At 36.9% G+C, this 16981-nt stretch overlaps 1 protein-coding gene across 1 annotated transcript; it reads left to right on the plus strand.

The window, feature by feature from the left end:
- Positions 1-3540: 3540 nt before the first annotated feature.
- On the plus strand, positions 3541-4224 carry LOC123663682. Its single transcript, XM_045598349.1, has one exon. It carries the CDS (start codon positions 3541-3543, stop codon positions 4222-4224), a length of 684 nt encoding a protein of 227 aa, XP_045454305.1.
- The last annotated feature ends 12757 nt before the right edge of the window (positions 4225-16981 follow it).

Consider the following 16981-nt stretch of genomic DNA (forward strand, 5'->3'; position numbering starts at 1 on the left):
TTTTGTGTCATTATATGGCACACTTCACTCGACTTCGCATTTCCCGCTCTTCGTATACCGAAATTATATAATTATAATAGGGAAACGCCATGGTATACAAAAAATAGGCACCCGGTTTTATTTATCGTCTTTCTCGTCGATAATATTGAAAACGAGAAGTTTCTCTTCCTAAAACGACAAAATTCGACAAAATTACGATGTCATGTTAGCTTCCGTAGAGATAAATATCACAGATCACTAAAATTTAATGATTATCTCTTCTATTGACGTAACGAGAAGAGTATCGCGTGCACGCATGTTAGCTACTGTAGACATAGAGAGATAATACGAGAAAAGGGGTAGACAAAATTTTGTCGTGGCGCGCATGCTAGGCCTGCAGTGAGCTGTACGCTTGTTTGCCGACCTAATTGTATGGTAAAAAAAAAACGTTCCGGTGGCCTCGAATGTGTTCTACGGGAACGTTTATTAAAACGATGTTTAGTTTTACTTTATAACAACCACTTCGTGCGTGCGTCGACGCCTAACCACCGGTGGATTTCAGTTCGATTTCCGCTTGAGATGGATATTTGTGTTTTTACAATATTTGTTTTCGATTTGATGTTTGCACTTGCGGTTCTCCCTACCGTACCTCGAAGAACACGTTGGGCAAGTGTCGGTCCCGGTTGTTATCATATACACCTGATAGCAGTTGTTACTCATAGTAGAGAATACGCCAAACCCCAGTGGAGCAGCGTGTTGGGTTAAACTTCGATCCTATCCTTCGATCGATAGGCCTATGTCCAGCAGTGGAATGTTACAGGCTGAATCGATAGTTTTGTGCTAGAAAATTACCTGTAATTATAGAGATAAACCGGAGAGTACGTCAAGAACATTAACCTGGTGATCGTTTTATTCTGTCATGCACATTCCTACCGCAAACTTTTTTGTCTTCTAAGTTTAAATATCCGTGAGCAAAACTAATAGTTTCTTGATTGACAACCAAAATTGTAGTTAGCAAATAAGTGTAAATATAATAAAAATAATTAGTATATAGCAATATAAAAAAGCAATATGTAGAATAGTCTTGGTCAGTGGACTCGCGTCGACTTTTAGAAATTTGAAATTTAAGACTAGTTATTAAGGCTTCTAGATTCTAAGTTGCGGTGAAGTACCGATGCATGTTAAAATAATAATAATAATAATATATGGAATAACAAAGGCACGGGCATAATAAGCCTGTGGATATATCACATAATTAAAAAAAAAATAGTTTCTTGAATATAGGAAGGAATCGGGCTTTATCATCTTATTGTCAACGATATATTTTTAGATGGATTTGAGTACTTATAATGTAGTGTGTATTAAGTTGCAAGCATGTTGCAAAATGTATGCGCCGTAGGTCCCTTGTGTAAAACATGTCACAATACTCTATTCATAACTAAGAATAGATTTGTTGACAAGGTCTGATACAATTCGAAACACGTGACACACATTAAAAACATCTTTGTTTTTAACCGAATAAAAAAATCTCCATGTCCATCCATATTCTTCCATCCATAAATTGAGCGAAATTTGATAAAAAGTTTTTCAGTTATCCCTTTACGTGTAAATTGAAGTCGTTTGTTTGGTTTGAAAAAAAATACATATATAGGTATAGAGTAGTTAAATGTTCTAATGTAATATCATATTCGTTAGAAATTTCTGAACCTTCGAGAAATCCTTGCATTTGCATGTATAATAAAACTATAACACTAATTAGCTTTTACTAATTTATTTTCGGAGTTTTTATTCTCTTTTAACTTTTATAAAGTCCAGGGACTATCCGGATTTATCTAGATCTAAACAAATAAATAAAATTGGACTCTGTTTGTAATATTAAAATAACCGCTTTTAACTAAATTTCTATGTATGTATACACGGTACATATACCAAAAAAACATTTTTTATAATTTTTGTCTGTTTGTCTGTGTGTCTGTTTGTTCCGGATAATCTTTGAAACGGCTAGACCGATTTTGTCGGGACTTTCACTGGCGGATAGCTGATGCACTAAAGAGTAACTTAGGCTACTTTTATTTAGATTTTTTTTTATAACTGCGAACTGGACAATAACTCTTTTGTTAAATTTCACGCGGATGAAGTCGCGGGCTCAGCTAAGTTTACAATAAATTTAAAATAATACGAGAACCGATGCAAAATAGTTCGTCTAGCGTGAAATTTTCTCTGTGAGATTTTTTCTAACTTCATTATTTTTGTACGAGTATATCTATATAAAATATTAAGCTGTTCTACTATCGCATGTCGCGTTACTTATGCCATTTTTTAATTATGAACCAATAATCTATTTTAGTTTTTTAAATTTATACATATCCTGTTTTAAATTCGAAGAAGTTATAAGCAAAATAGTTCGTCTAATTGTAAAGACTTGATACTTCCCAGGTCTACAGTCCAATCTATCATTCAGCACTATAAAAAGAATAGAACAACTTCTTGTTTGAAGAAAACTGGTCGACCACACATTACAAGTGCAGCAGAAAACAGAATCCTGAAGAAAATTATCAAAAATAATCGTCGTGCTCGAGCTGGAGAACTCACGGTGCAATGTAAGGACATGATTCACAAAGACGTCTCAGTTGATACTTGCAAAAGAGTCTTAAAAAGAATAGGTTACCGATTTTACACCGCTAAGGAGAAACCACTATTGACTGCTGTACAAAAGAAAAAGAGGTTGAAGTTTGTTCGTGATTATTTAAATTGGATTTCCGATCAGTGGCGTAGTATCATTTGGAGTGACGAGTCCAAATTTGAAGTGACAGTCGGCGATGAAAGATAAAAAGTGATTCAGAACAAAAATGAGACATTTCATACTGATTGTCTCAAACGCAAAGTGAAGTTTCGGGCGTCTCTTATGATATGGGGCTACATGTCTGCACAAGGTGTTGGTGGTATGCAGTTTGTGGATGGTTCTATCAATTCTGCAAGGTATCAAAATCTTTTGGAAGAGAATTTACTGCCCTCTATTCCGTCACTCAAGCATCAAGATTCCTTCGTTTTTCAACAGGATGGTGCTTCCTGCCAAACTGCAAGGTCAACAAAGACGTGGCTTCTGGCGAAAAGCATCCCTACAATCGAATGGCCATCTAACAGCCCGGACTTGTCGCCGATCGAAACCCTATGGTGGAAAATGGATAAAGTTCTCCGTAAAAATCCATCAAGATCGAAGAGCGACTTAAAGGCTAAACTCTTGGCTGTCTGGGAGTCAATTACGCCTGAGGAGTGTGCAGCTTTGGTTGCAACCATGCCAAGTTAAATAAACGAATGAATTAGTCATTAAGAAAGAGAGAAAATCTCTGAAATCTGCCGCCCTTAGGACGCTGCCGCCCCTAGGCCGCGGCCTATACGGCCTATTTATAAATCCAGGACTGACTTGACGCTGAGGTCGCAGTCTGCTCATTATTTTTTTAAACCTTTTCAAAACCTGCAGCGATTATTTTCAAAGTAATCTTTTGTTTCTGTAATTACGTGTAATCTTAGTAATCTTTTAAAGCGGAAATCAATGTTATTATGAATCCAATTAAAGAAGAAATAAAATTAATTAAGAAAGAATTTGAAAATTTTAGAGAAAGTTTGGAATATATTAATACGAAATTCGAAGAAATGGTTAAGCGCACGGATAGTTTTCAGGAGGAGATTAAGGTTTTATCTAAGAAATGTATCGAAATCGGTAAACTGAGTAGTTCCATTGAAAAAATCGAGTCCGAAAACAATAATCGAGAACAATGGGCTCGTAAGTCTAATGTAGAAATATATGGAATTCCCGAAAAGAAAAATGAAAATCTTATTTCTCTGTTACAGACTATAGTTAATAAGACAGATCTACAAATAAATATGAGTACTGATATCGATTTCGTTACTAGGGTTGCCTCTAAAAAGTCTGAAAATAAGAAAACCAAACCGATTATTGTACGTTTTTTATGCCGCTGGAAGAAAGATGAATTTTTATCAGTTGTCAGAAAATTAAAGCTCAGAGGTACTGATATTGGTTTTAATGATGGTAACAGTTCGATATTCTTCAACGATCATCTCACCAGCACAAATAAAACGTTATTGCAATCAGTGAAGAAGGCTGCAAGTGATAAGAATTATAAATATGTGTGGGTGAAAAACTGCAGTATTATGGCTCGTCGTTCCGATACTAGTCCAGTTTTGCACTTTACAAGTTTGAAAGATTTAAACAAAATTGCATGAGGATTATTGTACATATAGTTATGTTATTTAATTTTAATTTTAATGTGTGTTTGATTGTGTTTACTTTTATATTGTTATTATTATTATTGTTGAAATTGATCATGGTATATCGTGTGTTTTTGCGTTTTGGTTTTGGGTACATTATTATTATATATTGGGACATACTCTTCTTTGAGTACAATATTGGACTCTCTCTTGTTTTGACCTTTATATTTGTGATTATTTTTAAACTGATTGTTAATGGCTAAGAATTTCTCAATTCTGTATCAGAACGTCCGCGGCTTACGTACTAAAACAAACTCATTTTTTAGGAGCGTCTTGGGTGTGGATTATGATTTTATCTGTTTGACTGAAACATGGCTCTGTGATGGTATTTTCAGCGAAGAACTGTTTGATTCTAGATATTTGGTATATCGGCGTGATCGTGAGTATAAAAATCGTGGTGATAGTATGGGTGGGGGTGTCTTAGTCGCAGTTAAGACAGATATACCGGTTCGATCGTCAGTATCAATTGATGTGAAGAATTTTGCTGGTGAAGTAATTAAAGTCTCTATTCCTTTGGAAATTGGACCTCTCCTTAAGCAGCTTCATATTTATTGTTGCTATTTTCCTCACAGTAGATTCCATGTTGAATCTCTCTGTGATTGTTTTGAACATATCACAAATGAAGTTTTGACGCATCCCGATGATAATTTTTTTATAGTTGGAGATTTTAACATTTCGAACTGTATTTGGGATTTGGATGGGAAATTTATGCGCATGTGTAACTTCGATGATAGTGACCCTGGAGTTGATTCTTTGTTCAGTTTCTTAAATATTACAGACCTAAAACAATTTAATAGTGTCCCTAATGAAAATGGGCGATATTTGGATTTAGTAATTAGCAACTCTCACTGTGTTGTGAGTCGCTATGATTCTCCTCTTACAAAGGAAGATGTCCATCATCCCACACTTAAGGTGAAATTAAGTATTGCTTATGATAGATCTACTTTTTCCATTCCTCGTAAGGTACGGTTATTTCGAAATGCTAATTATAATGAAATAAATGAAGTCATATCTGGTATTGATTGGTGTCATTTGCTTAGTAACGGTGATATCTCTGATGCTATTAATTTATTTTATGATACTATTAACTCCATAATTTCGCAATATGTTCCAATAAAAACTTTAAAAGGCGATAAAAGGTATCCTTTTTGGTATACTAATGGTCTAATAAAAATAATATGTGATAAGTTGCGTTGTCATAGGCGATGGAAAATCTATGGTCGAGTATCTGACTACAACATGTTCAGCTATCTGAGAAACCGTCAAAAACACGTCCAAATTGAGTGTTATGATAAATATATATATCAATCAGAATTAAAAATTAATAGGAATAGTAAATTTTTTTGGGCTTTCATTAGGTCTAAAAGGGCTTCAGTAAATATACCTAAAGATGTTTTTTTCAAGAATGAGTGCACCTCCGATGCAAGTAAAATATGTCAATTTTTTAACGAACACTTTAAATCTGTCTATTCAGCGCCGCCTAACATTGCTAGTTCTTATGGGTCCCAAGGTAATGTGTCTTCTAATAGTAATTTGTCGTTAGGACGTATTGAGCTTACCATTAATATTGTTATGAAATATCTCAAGCAGTTGAAAGTTGATAAGGGTTCGGGACCGGATGGCTTGCCACCTATTTTTTTGCAATTGTGCCACAAATCTTTAGCTTATCCGCTTCTGCTTTTGTTTTCTTTATCTTTACGATCGGGTATCATGCCTGATATTTGGAAACGATCTTACGTTGTTCCTGTGTACAAGTCTGGTGATAGGCATAATGTTGAAAATTACAGACCGATTTCAAAATTGTCTACTGTTGCTAAATTGTTTGAGAAAATTGTGTATGACAATATTTATCCGAGTCTTAGACCTTTCTTAATGAGTCAGCAGCATGGGTTTGTGGACGGGAGATCAACGGAGAGTAATTTGTGTGAGTTTGTCCATCGCGTTTCTATTGCTATGGATCAGGGTTACCAGGTGGATGTCGTGTATACCGACTATTCTAAGGCATTTGATAAGATACCGCATGCAATATTGATAAATAAACTAGAAAGAGTCGGTATACATGGCGATCTACTTCGATGGCTTTCTTCTTACCTATATAACCGTAGCCAAGCAGTGACAGTGAAAGGGCATGTTTCCTCGTTTGTGCCCGTTTCTTCTGGTGTACCCCAGGGCTCGCACCTTGGTCCTCTACTTTTCAATATTTTTATAAATGATATACATAAAATTTTCGAGAATTCAGATATACTTCTTTATGCTGATGACATGAAAATTTTTAGGTGTGTATCTAATAATTCTGACTGCATACTACTTCAGAGTGACTTAAACAAATTGTGTGATTACTGCTCAGTGAATTCTATGTATCTGAACATAAAAAAATGCTACGTGATATCCTTTTCTCGTAAGACTAACACAATTAATTTTAATTATCAACTTAATCAAGAGCCAATAACACGAGTTACCGAGGTGCGAGACTTGGGTGTTTACATCGATAACAAATTGACTTTTAAGTCACATATTAATTATGTTACTGCTAAAGCATTCCGAATGCTTGGCTTTGTGTTGAGAGTGGGACGTGATTTTAAAAATGTCAGCACAATTATTCTCCTTTATAACTCTTTTGTAAGATCTATCTTGGAATACTGCTCAACTGTATGGAATCCATTTTACAAATGTCATGTTGCTCAATTGGAAAAAATTAATTATAAATTTATAAAATTTTTAAGTTATAAAGCTTCGCCGCATATTCAAGATATCCCGTATATTCCTTCTTTAGAAAATCGTCGATTGGAGAGAGACCAAATATTTTTATTTAAGTTACTTCGTAATTTTATTGATTCCCCTTATCTACTTAGTCATATATTATTTAGGTGTCCCAAAATTAATACACGTAATCAGTCCCTATTTTATGTGCCTAGAACTAGGACCAAATATACGCAGAATAATTTTACTTTTAGAGCATGTAAAATGTACAACCAATGTTTTCATCACATTGATTTTGCAACTTGTTCAGTGCAATCTTTAAGGAGTGAATTACGATATGCAATAAATTTTTAATTTATCATTAATTATTTACATAATTCATGAATTTCTAGTGGGTTGGCTTGATTTTGTTATAAATTAATTTAATTATGATTGTATTATAGTTGGTATGATTAATTTTTAATGTTGTATATATCTGAATTTTATTATCTTTTAATTATTTATTATTTAATTGATGATTGTATGAAATGTTTCTATTCGTACATGTTTACCTAATTATTCAATTTACTACTGTTTGAATTATTTATATTTTTGTGTGTATCGATTATTTCTTATTAATGTGTGCTTTTTAGCTTATTAATGAATTGTTTACTATTGGAAACTTTATTGGTTTATGTATTAGTTTTATATGATTTTTTTCTTTGTATTACTGTACTGTTTGTTTCCTAAATAAAATAAAATAAAAATAAAAATAAAATAAAATAAAAATTAGAACTTCTTATTTTATGTAAAAAATGACACTTTCTCAAATTCTTTAATTATTATTCGCAAGTTATTATTTTCGCGTTCTAGGATACCGGATCAGGAACTGATTCAACCTTGTTCAAAGTAGATCCGACCTTTCTCAATAACCTCGTCTTTTGCAAAACAAGTCGTACTAGCACATCAATCTGTTTGTTTTTAAACGGTTTTATTTAGCTCACCCCGTTTGTTTAATCTTTTATTTATTATTTATTCTTGGGTCAAATTTAGTAATTCAAATTTCACCCTCTTCCTGTCAACCGATTAATCTGAAATTTTGTATACACTTTGGATTTTGGTGACAATACAATTATGTTTATTCATTATCATTATAAATTCAAGATGGCCGCCGCTACAAAATGGCGGATAATTTATGTTTTATTAATCCCATCAATATGGGTATCAAATGAAAGGGCTCAACAAGCAGAATACAATATACTATAAAAAATTGAAATCCAAGATGGCGGCCGCTACAAAATGGCGGATAACGTAGGTTTTATCAATCCCATCAATATGGGTATCAAATGAAAGGGCTCAACAAGCAGAATACAATATACTATAAAAAATTGAAATACAAGATGGCGGCCGCTACAAAATGGCGGATAACGTAGGTTTTATCGATCCCATCAATATGGGTATCAAATGAAAGTGCTCAACCAGTATAATCAATGTACTATATAAAATTAAAATCCAAGATGGCGGCCTCTACAAAATGGCGGATAACTTAGGTTTTATCAATCCCATCAACATGGGTATCAAATGAAAGGTCTCAACAAGTAGAATACAATTTACTATGCAAAATTGAAATCTAAGCTGGCCGCCGCTACCAAATGTCTGATAACAATTTTTTATCAATCCCACCAATATGGGTATCAAATAAAAGGGCTTGACAAGAAGAATACAGTGCACTATACAACCTCAATATTTAAGATGGGCCTTGCAATAATGATATGATAATATGTGCTGTGTGGCTACGGCACTAAAGAATTTAGCCACCCCATCTCTTCCCGTGGGTGTCGTAAGAGGCGACTAAGGGATAACACAGTTCCACTACCACCTTGGAACTTAAAAGGCCGACCGATGGCGGGATAGCCATCCAACTGCTGGCTTTTTAAATGCACAGACCGAGGACGGGCAGCAGCGTCTTCGGTGCGACAAAGTCAGTCCTGCGGTCACCAACCCGCCTGCCCAGCGTGGTGACTACGGGCAAAAAAACCCATGAGTTCGCGCCAAAAATTTAGGCCCTTAGTTCCCGGCAGCCCCACTATTCCCGGCTATGGCAGCGGCCGAGGTAACGGTGGGGTAGAGGGTGCTAAAAATCACCGGGGTACGAGAGGCTGCCATAAATTATACCTGGCTACGTATAATGGACGCACGCTACGGTTGGACCATCGCCTTACCGAACTTGAAGTGGAACTTAGTCACATTAAGTGGAGCATACTGGGGTTGTCTGAAGTCCGAAGACAGGGTGAGGACACGATGATCCTGGACTCCGGGCACTTGTTCTACTTCCGTGAAGGTGATGGGCTTTCCCAAGGTGGCGTCGGTTTTCTGGTTCACAAGACTCTCACTAACAACGTTGTGGAAGTCAGTAGTGTGTCGACCCGGGTAGCGTACCTTGTACTTAAGCTCACCGACAGGTACTCCCTGAAAGTGATACAGGTATATGCGCCGACCTCGGCACACTCTGACGATGAAGTCGAAGCCTTGTATGAAGATATTACAAGGGCCATACATGGCACTACTTCGACCTTCTACAGCGTTGTTATGGGAGACTTCAACGCTAAAGTGGGAGTACAAGGCCGCGACGGATCGAGCATCGGACCACACGGATTGGGGCACAGGAATCACAGGGGGCAGACGCTTGTCAACTTCCTCGAATCGGAGGGGCTCTTCTTGATGAACTCATTTTTTGAGAAGAAGCCCCAAAGGAGGTGGACATGGCAAAGCCCCGATACTGTGACGAGGAACGAGATAGATTTCATCATAGCGGATAAAAGGCATATATTCAGAGATGTCTCAGTGATTAACAGGTTTAACACCGGCAGCGACCACCGGCTAGTACGGGGCACTCTGAATATATGTCTCCGAAAGGAGCGGACCCGCTTGATGAAATCTACTCTCCGACCTACGCTGCCCCAAATACTATGTGGCTCCGAGCAGTTCCAATTGGAACTCCAAAACCGATTCGATTCGCTGGAAACTACTAGCGACGTGGACGAGATAACCGACTACGTGGTGAAGACGGTGTGTACACTGGGTCGCAGGCACTTTCCACCAACAAAGCCAACGAAGCAGTCCAAACTTTCTCCCGAAGCCTTGGATCTGATGCGGCAGAGGCACGAGTTGCCGGCTGCTTCGCCAGAACAGAGGGCTCTTTCCAAGAGGATACGGAAGCTTATTCGCCGAGACCTCCGCTGCTCAAATACCAGAGAGGTTACTACTCTGATTGAGCAGAATAGGGGGTCCAAAGTTTTTCAAAGACCATTGGGGAGAAGCCTTCTTGCGAAGCTTAAAACAGCAGATGGCAGAACCGTCTGCTCTCGCCCTCAGATCCGAGAAGAGGTTGAGAATTTTTATGGACAGCTGTACTCGTCGAGCGCACGCAAGCCTGCGACTTGGGACACCGAAGATCCACGGGCACCATTGTTGCGCCATTATTCGGAGAGTATCCCGGACTTCGAAGAGGGCGAGATTAGTGCAGCGCTCGGACAGCTTAAAAACGGGAGGGCCCCGGGGGATGACGGAGTTACCACTGAACTCCTTAAAGCCGCAGGGCGACCTGTCCTGAAAGCCTTGGCAAGACTATTTAACGCCGTCATCCACCGAGGTACCACGCCGGAGGCGTGGTCCAGGAGTGTGGTGGTGCTGTTCTTTAAGAGAGGCGATAAGTCTCTGTTAAAGAATTACAGACCGATCTCACTTCTGAGCCACGTCTATAAGCTGTTTTCGAGGGTTGTTACGAATCGTCTCGCCAGAAGACTCGACGAATTCCAACCACCAGAGCAGGCTGGGTTTCGAAATGGCTACAGCACCGTGGACCACATCCATACTGTTCGGCAGATTATCCAAAAGACGGAAGAATATAATCAACCGCTGTGTATGGCATTTGTGGACTACGAGAAAGCCTTCGACTCTGTCGAGACCTGGGCTGTCCTGGACTCTCTGCAGAGATGTCATATCGACTGGCGATATATCGAGGTACTGAAATCTATGTACGACGCGGCGACGATGACCGTTCATGTCAATGACCAAAGAACAAGACCTATTTCCCTCCGGCGTGGGGTAAGACAGGGGGATGTAATATCACCGAAACTGTTTACCACTGCGCTAGAGGATGTTTTTAAGACCTTGGATTGGGGGGAACGAGGCATCAACGTCAATGGTGAATTCATCTCTCACCTTCGTTTCGCCGACGATATTGTCATCTTTGCGGAGACGCTGGATGAGTTAGGCCAAATGCTGGCCGGCCTAAACGAGTCCTCCCGACGTGTCGGTCTCTGTATGAACTTGGATAAGACGAAAGTTATGTTTAACAACCAAGTCATACCGATACCGGTATCGGTCGATGGTACCCTTCTCGAAGTTGTTCAGGATTATATTTACCTAGGCCATACTATCCAACTAGGCCGCAACAACTTCGAGAAGGAGGCCGATAGGGGGATTCGGTTGGGCTGGGCGGCGTTTGGCAGGCTCCGTCGAGTCTTCACTTCGAAGATTCCGCAATGCTTGAAGACAAAAGTTTTCGAGCAATGCGTCCTGCCTGTGTTAACATACGGAGCCGAGACGTGGACACTGACGAAGGGACTGGTCCACAAGTTTAAAGTCGCTCAACGTGCAATGGAACGGGCTATGCTTGGGGTCTCTCTCAAAGACAGGATTAGAAATGAGACTATCCGCGAGAGAACGAAAGTAACCGACATAGCCCACAGAATTAGCAAGTTGAAGTGGCAGTGGGCTGGTCATCTGTGTCGCAGGACCGATGGCCGTTGGAGTAGACGGGTCCTAGAGTGGAGACCGCGTCTTGGCAAACGCAGTGTGGGACGTCCTCCGGCCCGTTGGACTGACGATCTACGTAAGATTGCCGGTGTAGGCTGGATGAGGATTGCGGAAGACCGGGATGTGTGGCGCGAATTTGGGGAGGTCTATGTCCAGCAGTGGACTGCGATAGGCTGAAGTGTTGCAATAATGAAGCACTAAATGAATTAAACAGAATGCGAAATAAAAACTAAAAACTAGAAAATAAAAATAGGTAAAAAACTTTTTAAGTTAAACGGTTTTATGTTAAACATACATTGCAATGTTTAAGATAAATGTACTAAAAACCAAAAAATAATAAAATAGATACAGTCGTGGGAATTATAAACATATGCATAGACTAGACTAAAATAAAACCGTGGGGCACGTCAATTGTCTACAATCGTTGATTAAAATGTTTGTTTTGTAATGTTACACTATAATTAGGCAGTTGTTCAACCGACAAAGATGGACGTGTGATAAGTAGGGCTAGAATGTGGAAACAAGCTAGCAAGCTCGATTATAAGCGAGTTTTAGGGTTTCATGTTCCATGAGCAAGAAAATAGTAAGTAATTTCCTCACCGTCTGCGGGCCAACTGCCTATTTTAACGACGAATTAAACGATTCTTCTATCGCACATTAAGCCGATAATTTGTAGACAATTGACGTGCCCCACGGTTTTATTTTAGTCTAGTCTATGCATATGTTTATAATTCCCACGACTGTATCTATTTTATTATTTTTTGGTTTTTAGTACATTTATCTTAAACATTGCAATGTATGTTTAACATAAAACCGTTTAACTTAAAAAGTTTTTTACCTATTTTTATTACTCATATAGAAACACGCAGTGAATGAAAAGCCTTCGGGCGCTATGTACAATATGTACAATAGCATCCGCCTCGAATAGGTTCGTCTTTTCGAAAATATCTATCAAACTGTTTACATAGGATTTTAAGCATTATAAACTATGTTGAAACTGTGTTGCACTTGATTGTATCTTATGAACTTCTGTTTGTTTGATAGTATTATATAATAACTAGCTAACCCCGCAAACATTGTTTTGCCATATATTTTATTAACCCTCTTAACCCCCCCCCCCCATAACTTAGGGGTATGAAAAATAGATGTTGTTCGATTCTCAGACCCACCCGATATGCAGAAAAAATTCATGAGAATCAGTTAAGCCGTTTCGGAGGAGTTTAACTACAAACACCGCGACACGAGAATTTTATATATTAGATAATATTCAGGTGGAGTATGTTATTTCTGTTCATATCATTAACATTGACAGTTTATTTTTTATAATTTAATTTATAAATTGAATAAAACCTTCTTAATTTAAATATTCTATCAACGTTATTGTTATAAGAATTGTTTTAATATTTATTTCAAACTAGCTGTGCTCGCGACTTCGTCCGCGTGGAATAGTGACTACATGTTCTGCGTGATTCTTTAAATTGCCATAACTTTTTTGTTTATGAACCGATTACCATGGAACAAACACTAAATATTAAGCTAAGCTTGCCACAAAAAAGTAAAAACGTAGTAAAAACCACATCTAAATCGGATAAGCCGTTTCTGAGATTAGCGTGCACAAACGCACAAACAAACAGAAAAAAAATGTGGCAATCATTGTTTTGGGTTCTATTTGCGTTGTTAAAGGTCCCAATATTTTTTCTCATATATTTTAAATGTAGAGCCAGCAACCTGTTACATTTTTATGATATGTATTGATTACACGTCGTTAAACTTTATGTGAGTGGTTTCACTTCATGATATATGTAAGAGGTTTTAAACTTTTAATCAAAACTACGAGTCTATTATCGATAACGATATATATATATATATATATATATATATATATATATATATATATATATATATATATATTAATTTAGAATACACAACGCATAAACTTTTGTGAAGGTCGACGAGAAATATTTTAATGAATCATATTATACTCAAAACTTGTTGAAGTGTGCCATTCAGACATGCGTTAACTATTTTCTTATCGCAAATAGTCTATAAAGATGACAATATTTATTCATTTAATTTATATAATTTGTTTGAGCTAAACTGTACCAGCCGTGTCTACTCAGTTCTACTGGTGGCCGTAGTACTTTTTGTACAGTAGAGTTTTTAAAGGTTTCCTTGACCGCGCTAAACTTGGATATTACCCGGGGTAAAATATAATCTCTACTCCTTTTAATATACCTCTATAGCGTCATAAAATTTATTTCCACAAGTAATTTATAAGCTAAAATACTATGCAAACTTATGACTGTAGTGAGGGGTGGAGTAACGATAGTGTCAATACGTCGTCGTCGTAGGTAAATAGTGCTTAGATCCCGTTAGCTTTTGTTTAACGTAAAATTATCGTATGCGTGTTATCAATTTCATAAAAGAGCGGAATATTTCGACGGAAAAAATTTCACTTTATTATATTTATTGCATTTTTTAATTTTTTAAAAGAGTTTTGAAGAATAGTCTGGTAATTGTGACTTCAATGGATAAAATAAACTTTCCACTTATCTTCAGCAGTGACTAGAACATTGTGGACGGTAATATTGTCAGATAAAATAATTGCATTGTTTGTATTGATGAATAACAATTTTGATTGATTATGCTAACCTAGACTTCTGGAGATGAAAGAAAAATAATTTTTTTCCTTTGTCTGTTTTTCTTAAATGCATCAATCTTACAAACAACTAGATTCACATAATCGTAGGAATAATTTACTTAACAAAAATGTAGTAAATAATATTAAATGGTTTAAAATAGTTTACTTTTTACGTTAGGTTAATTTAAAATCATAGTAAATGTTAAATTTTAGGACCAATTTCACCGGTTGTTGATAACGCTATCGACAGATGACGGTATTCAATAGATAAAAGTTTATGATATAATTCTCTTTTTACAATTAAATTCTACTGTGTTTATAAAATATTTCTATACGCAATAGTGAATCTAAAAGTTGTAGTTAATTAATTAAGGAGAATCTGGTCCTAATGGCCTATTTTACCTCCAGCTGTTAAAGACGATTCGTAACTTATGTGCAGGATAACCTTTATCCACACCTGGTGAAACCGGTCCGTAACGACACGTAGAGTAAATTAAACCGGAAAATACGTAAATATTAAATAATTAAAATTGAGGAGTAATCTTAAATCCTACGTACTATTTATTTTTAATAAGTCTCATGACTTATCGTTGGTTATCTAAACCTTTTTTAAACAAATCTAATTTGACAGTTATAAAATAATGATGACGAAAAATAAGTTGACGTTCGCGGGTTTTCCCATATCCTTCTTCTACATGGAGAATGAAGCCTATGCCCAGCTGTGGGATGTTATAGGCTGAATCGAATAGAATCGCACTTTCCCGCTTGGAGCGAATTTTTGTATTGTTGTTTCAAAAGACATCGTAAAGTTTTTTGTCCATACCTATGTACCTACTGCTATTTACCTCTGTAATCGCCACCTTCACCTATAATTAAAAAATAAATACTTCAAGTATTTTATACGAGTACATCAACTGTTTCTATTTTTACTTTATACTAGTTGCCCGAACAGACTTCGTTCTGTCAATAGTTAATCGTAAAAATTAAAAAGATTTTTTTTTGTATGAAAACCTCCCGTGGGCCTTATGGAACATACAAAAAAAAATTAGCCGCATTGGTCGAGCTATTCTCGAGTTATGCGCTTAGCAACATTCATTTTTATTTATATATACGAGCCCCGATGCAAAATAGTTCCTGTAGTATGGAAAGTAGTGCAGTGCGTAAAATATAGAAAGTAAATATTGGTAAAATAATTAAGAACGTTTAATAAAAAGTAAACCACAATTCGCCGAACATTTTAATGTTTATTTTAACATAACTGAAATTCTTTCATGACTTTACATAACATAAAAAATTTAAAAAAATATTCTAAAAAACATAACGCAAAAGTATTCGTCTACCCTTGTCACTCACGCAAAATAGTTCGTCTACCACTTAGTTGTGTCGCCTTTGCTCTCAAGGACAGCTTTGATGCGAAGAGGCATGGTTGCAACCAACGCTGCACATTCCTCAGGCGTAATTGACTCCCAGACAGCCAAGAGTTTAGCCTTTAAGTCGCTCTTCGATCTTGATGGATTTTTACGGAGAACTTTATCCATTTTCCACCATAGGGTTTCGATCGGCGACAAGTCCAGGCTGTTAGATGGCCATTCGATTGTAGGGATGCTTTTCGCCAGAAGCCACGTCTTTGTTGACCTTGCAGTTTGGCAGGAAGCACCATCCTGTTGAAAAACGAAGGAATCTTGATGCTTGAGTGACGGAATAGAGGGCAGTAAATTCTCTTCCAAAAGATTTTGATACCTTGCAGAATTGATAGAACCATCCACAAACTGCATACCACCAACACCTTGTGCAGACATGTAGCCCCATATCATAAGAAACGTCGGAAACTTCACTTTCGTTTGAGACAATCAGTATGAAATGCCTCATTTTCATTCATTGTTCTGAATCACTTTTTTCCTTTCATCGCCGACTGTCACTTCAAATTTGGACTCATCACTCCAAATGATGTTACGCTACTGTTCGGAAATCCAATTTAAATGATCACGAGCAAACTTCAACCTCTTTTTTTTTTGTACAGCAGTCAACAGTGGTTTCTCCTTAGCGGTGTAAAATCGGTAACCTATTCTTTTTAGGACTCTTTTGCAAGTATGAACTGAGACGTCTTTGTGAATCATGTCCTTCCATTGCACTGTGAGTTCTCCAGCTCGAGCAAGACGATTATTTTTGATAATTTTCTTCAGGATTCTGATTTATGCTGCACTTGTAATGTGTGGTCGACCAGTTTCGTCACTAAGCAGGTGGGTGATGATCATGTGTAGTTCGTATCTTAGACTATAAGTCATCATTTATATTTATAGAAGTAATTTTCCTTCATTCCATAATAAGCAAACACATCACGTTTTTTTATTTATAAAGCTACTTTTGTAATGCTTACTTTAATCGAAGTGCGCGATAACGTAAGGAATTTGTGTTAAAAAATAAAAAGTATTTTTGTGTTCATTTAATTAAATACCAAATTAAATTTTATTACTACATTTGCTATTGCTATATTAAAAGGGACTAATATTCTGATATGTCGCCGGCTGATTTGGCTTCGATTCTTGCTCAGAAAGGTTATTTTCATTTCTA

Source organism: Melitaea cinxia, chromosome 20, assembly GCF_905220565.1.
Source record: "Melitaea cinxia chromosome 20, ilMelCinx1.1, whole genome shotgun sequence".
Taxonomy (NCBI): Eukaryota; Metazoa; Arthropoda; class Insecta; order Lepidoptera; family Nymphalidae; genus Melitaea; species Melitaea cinxia.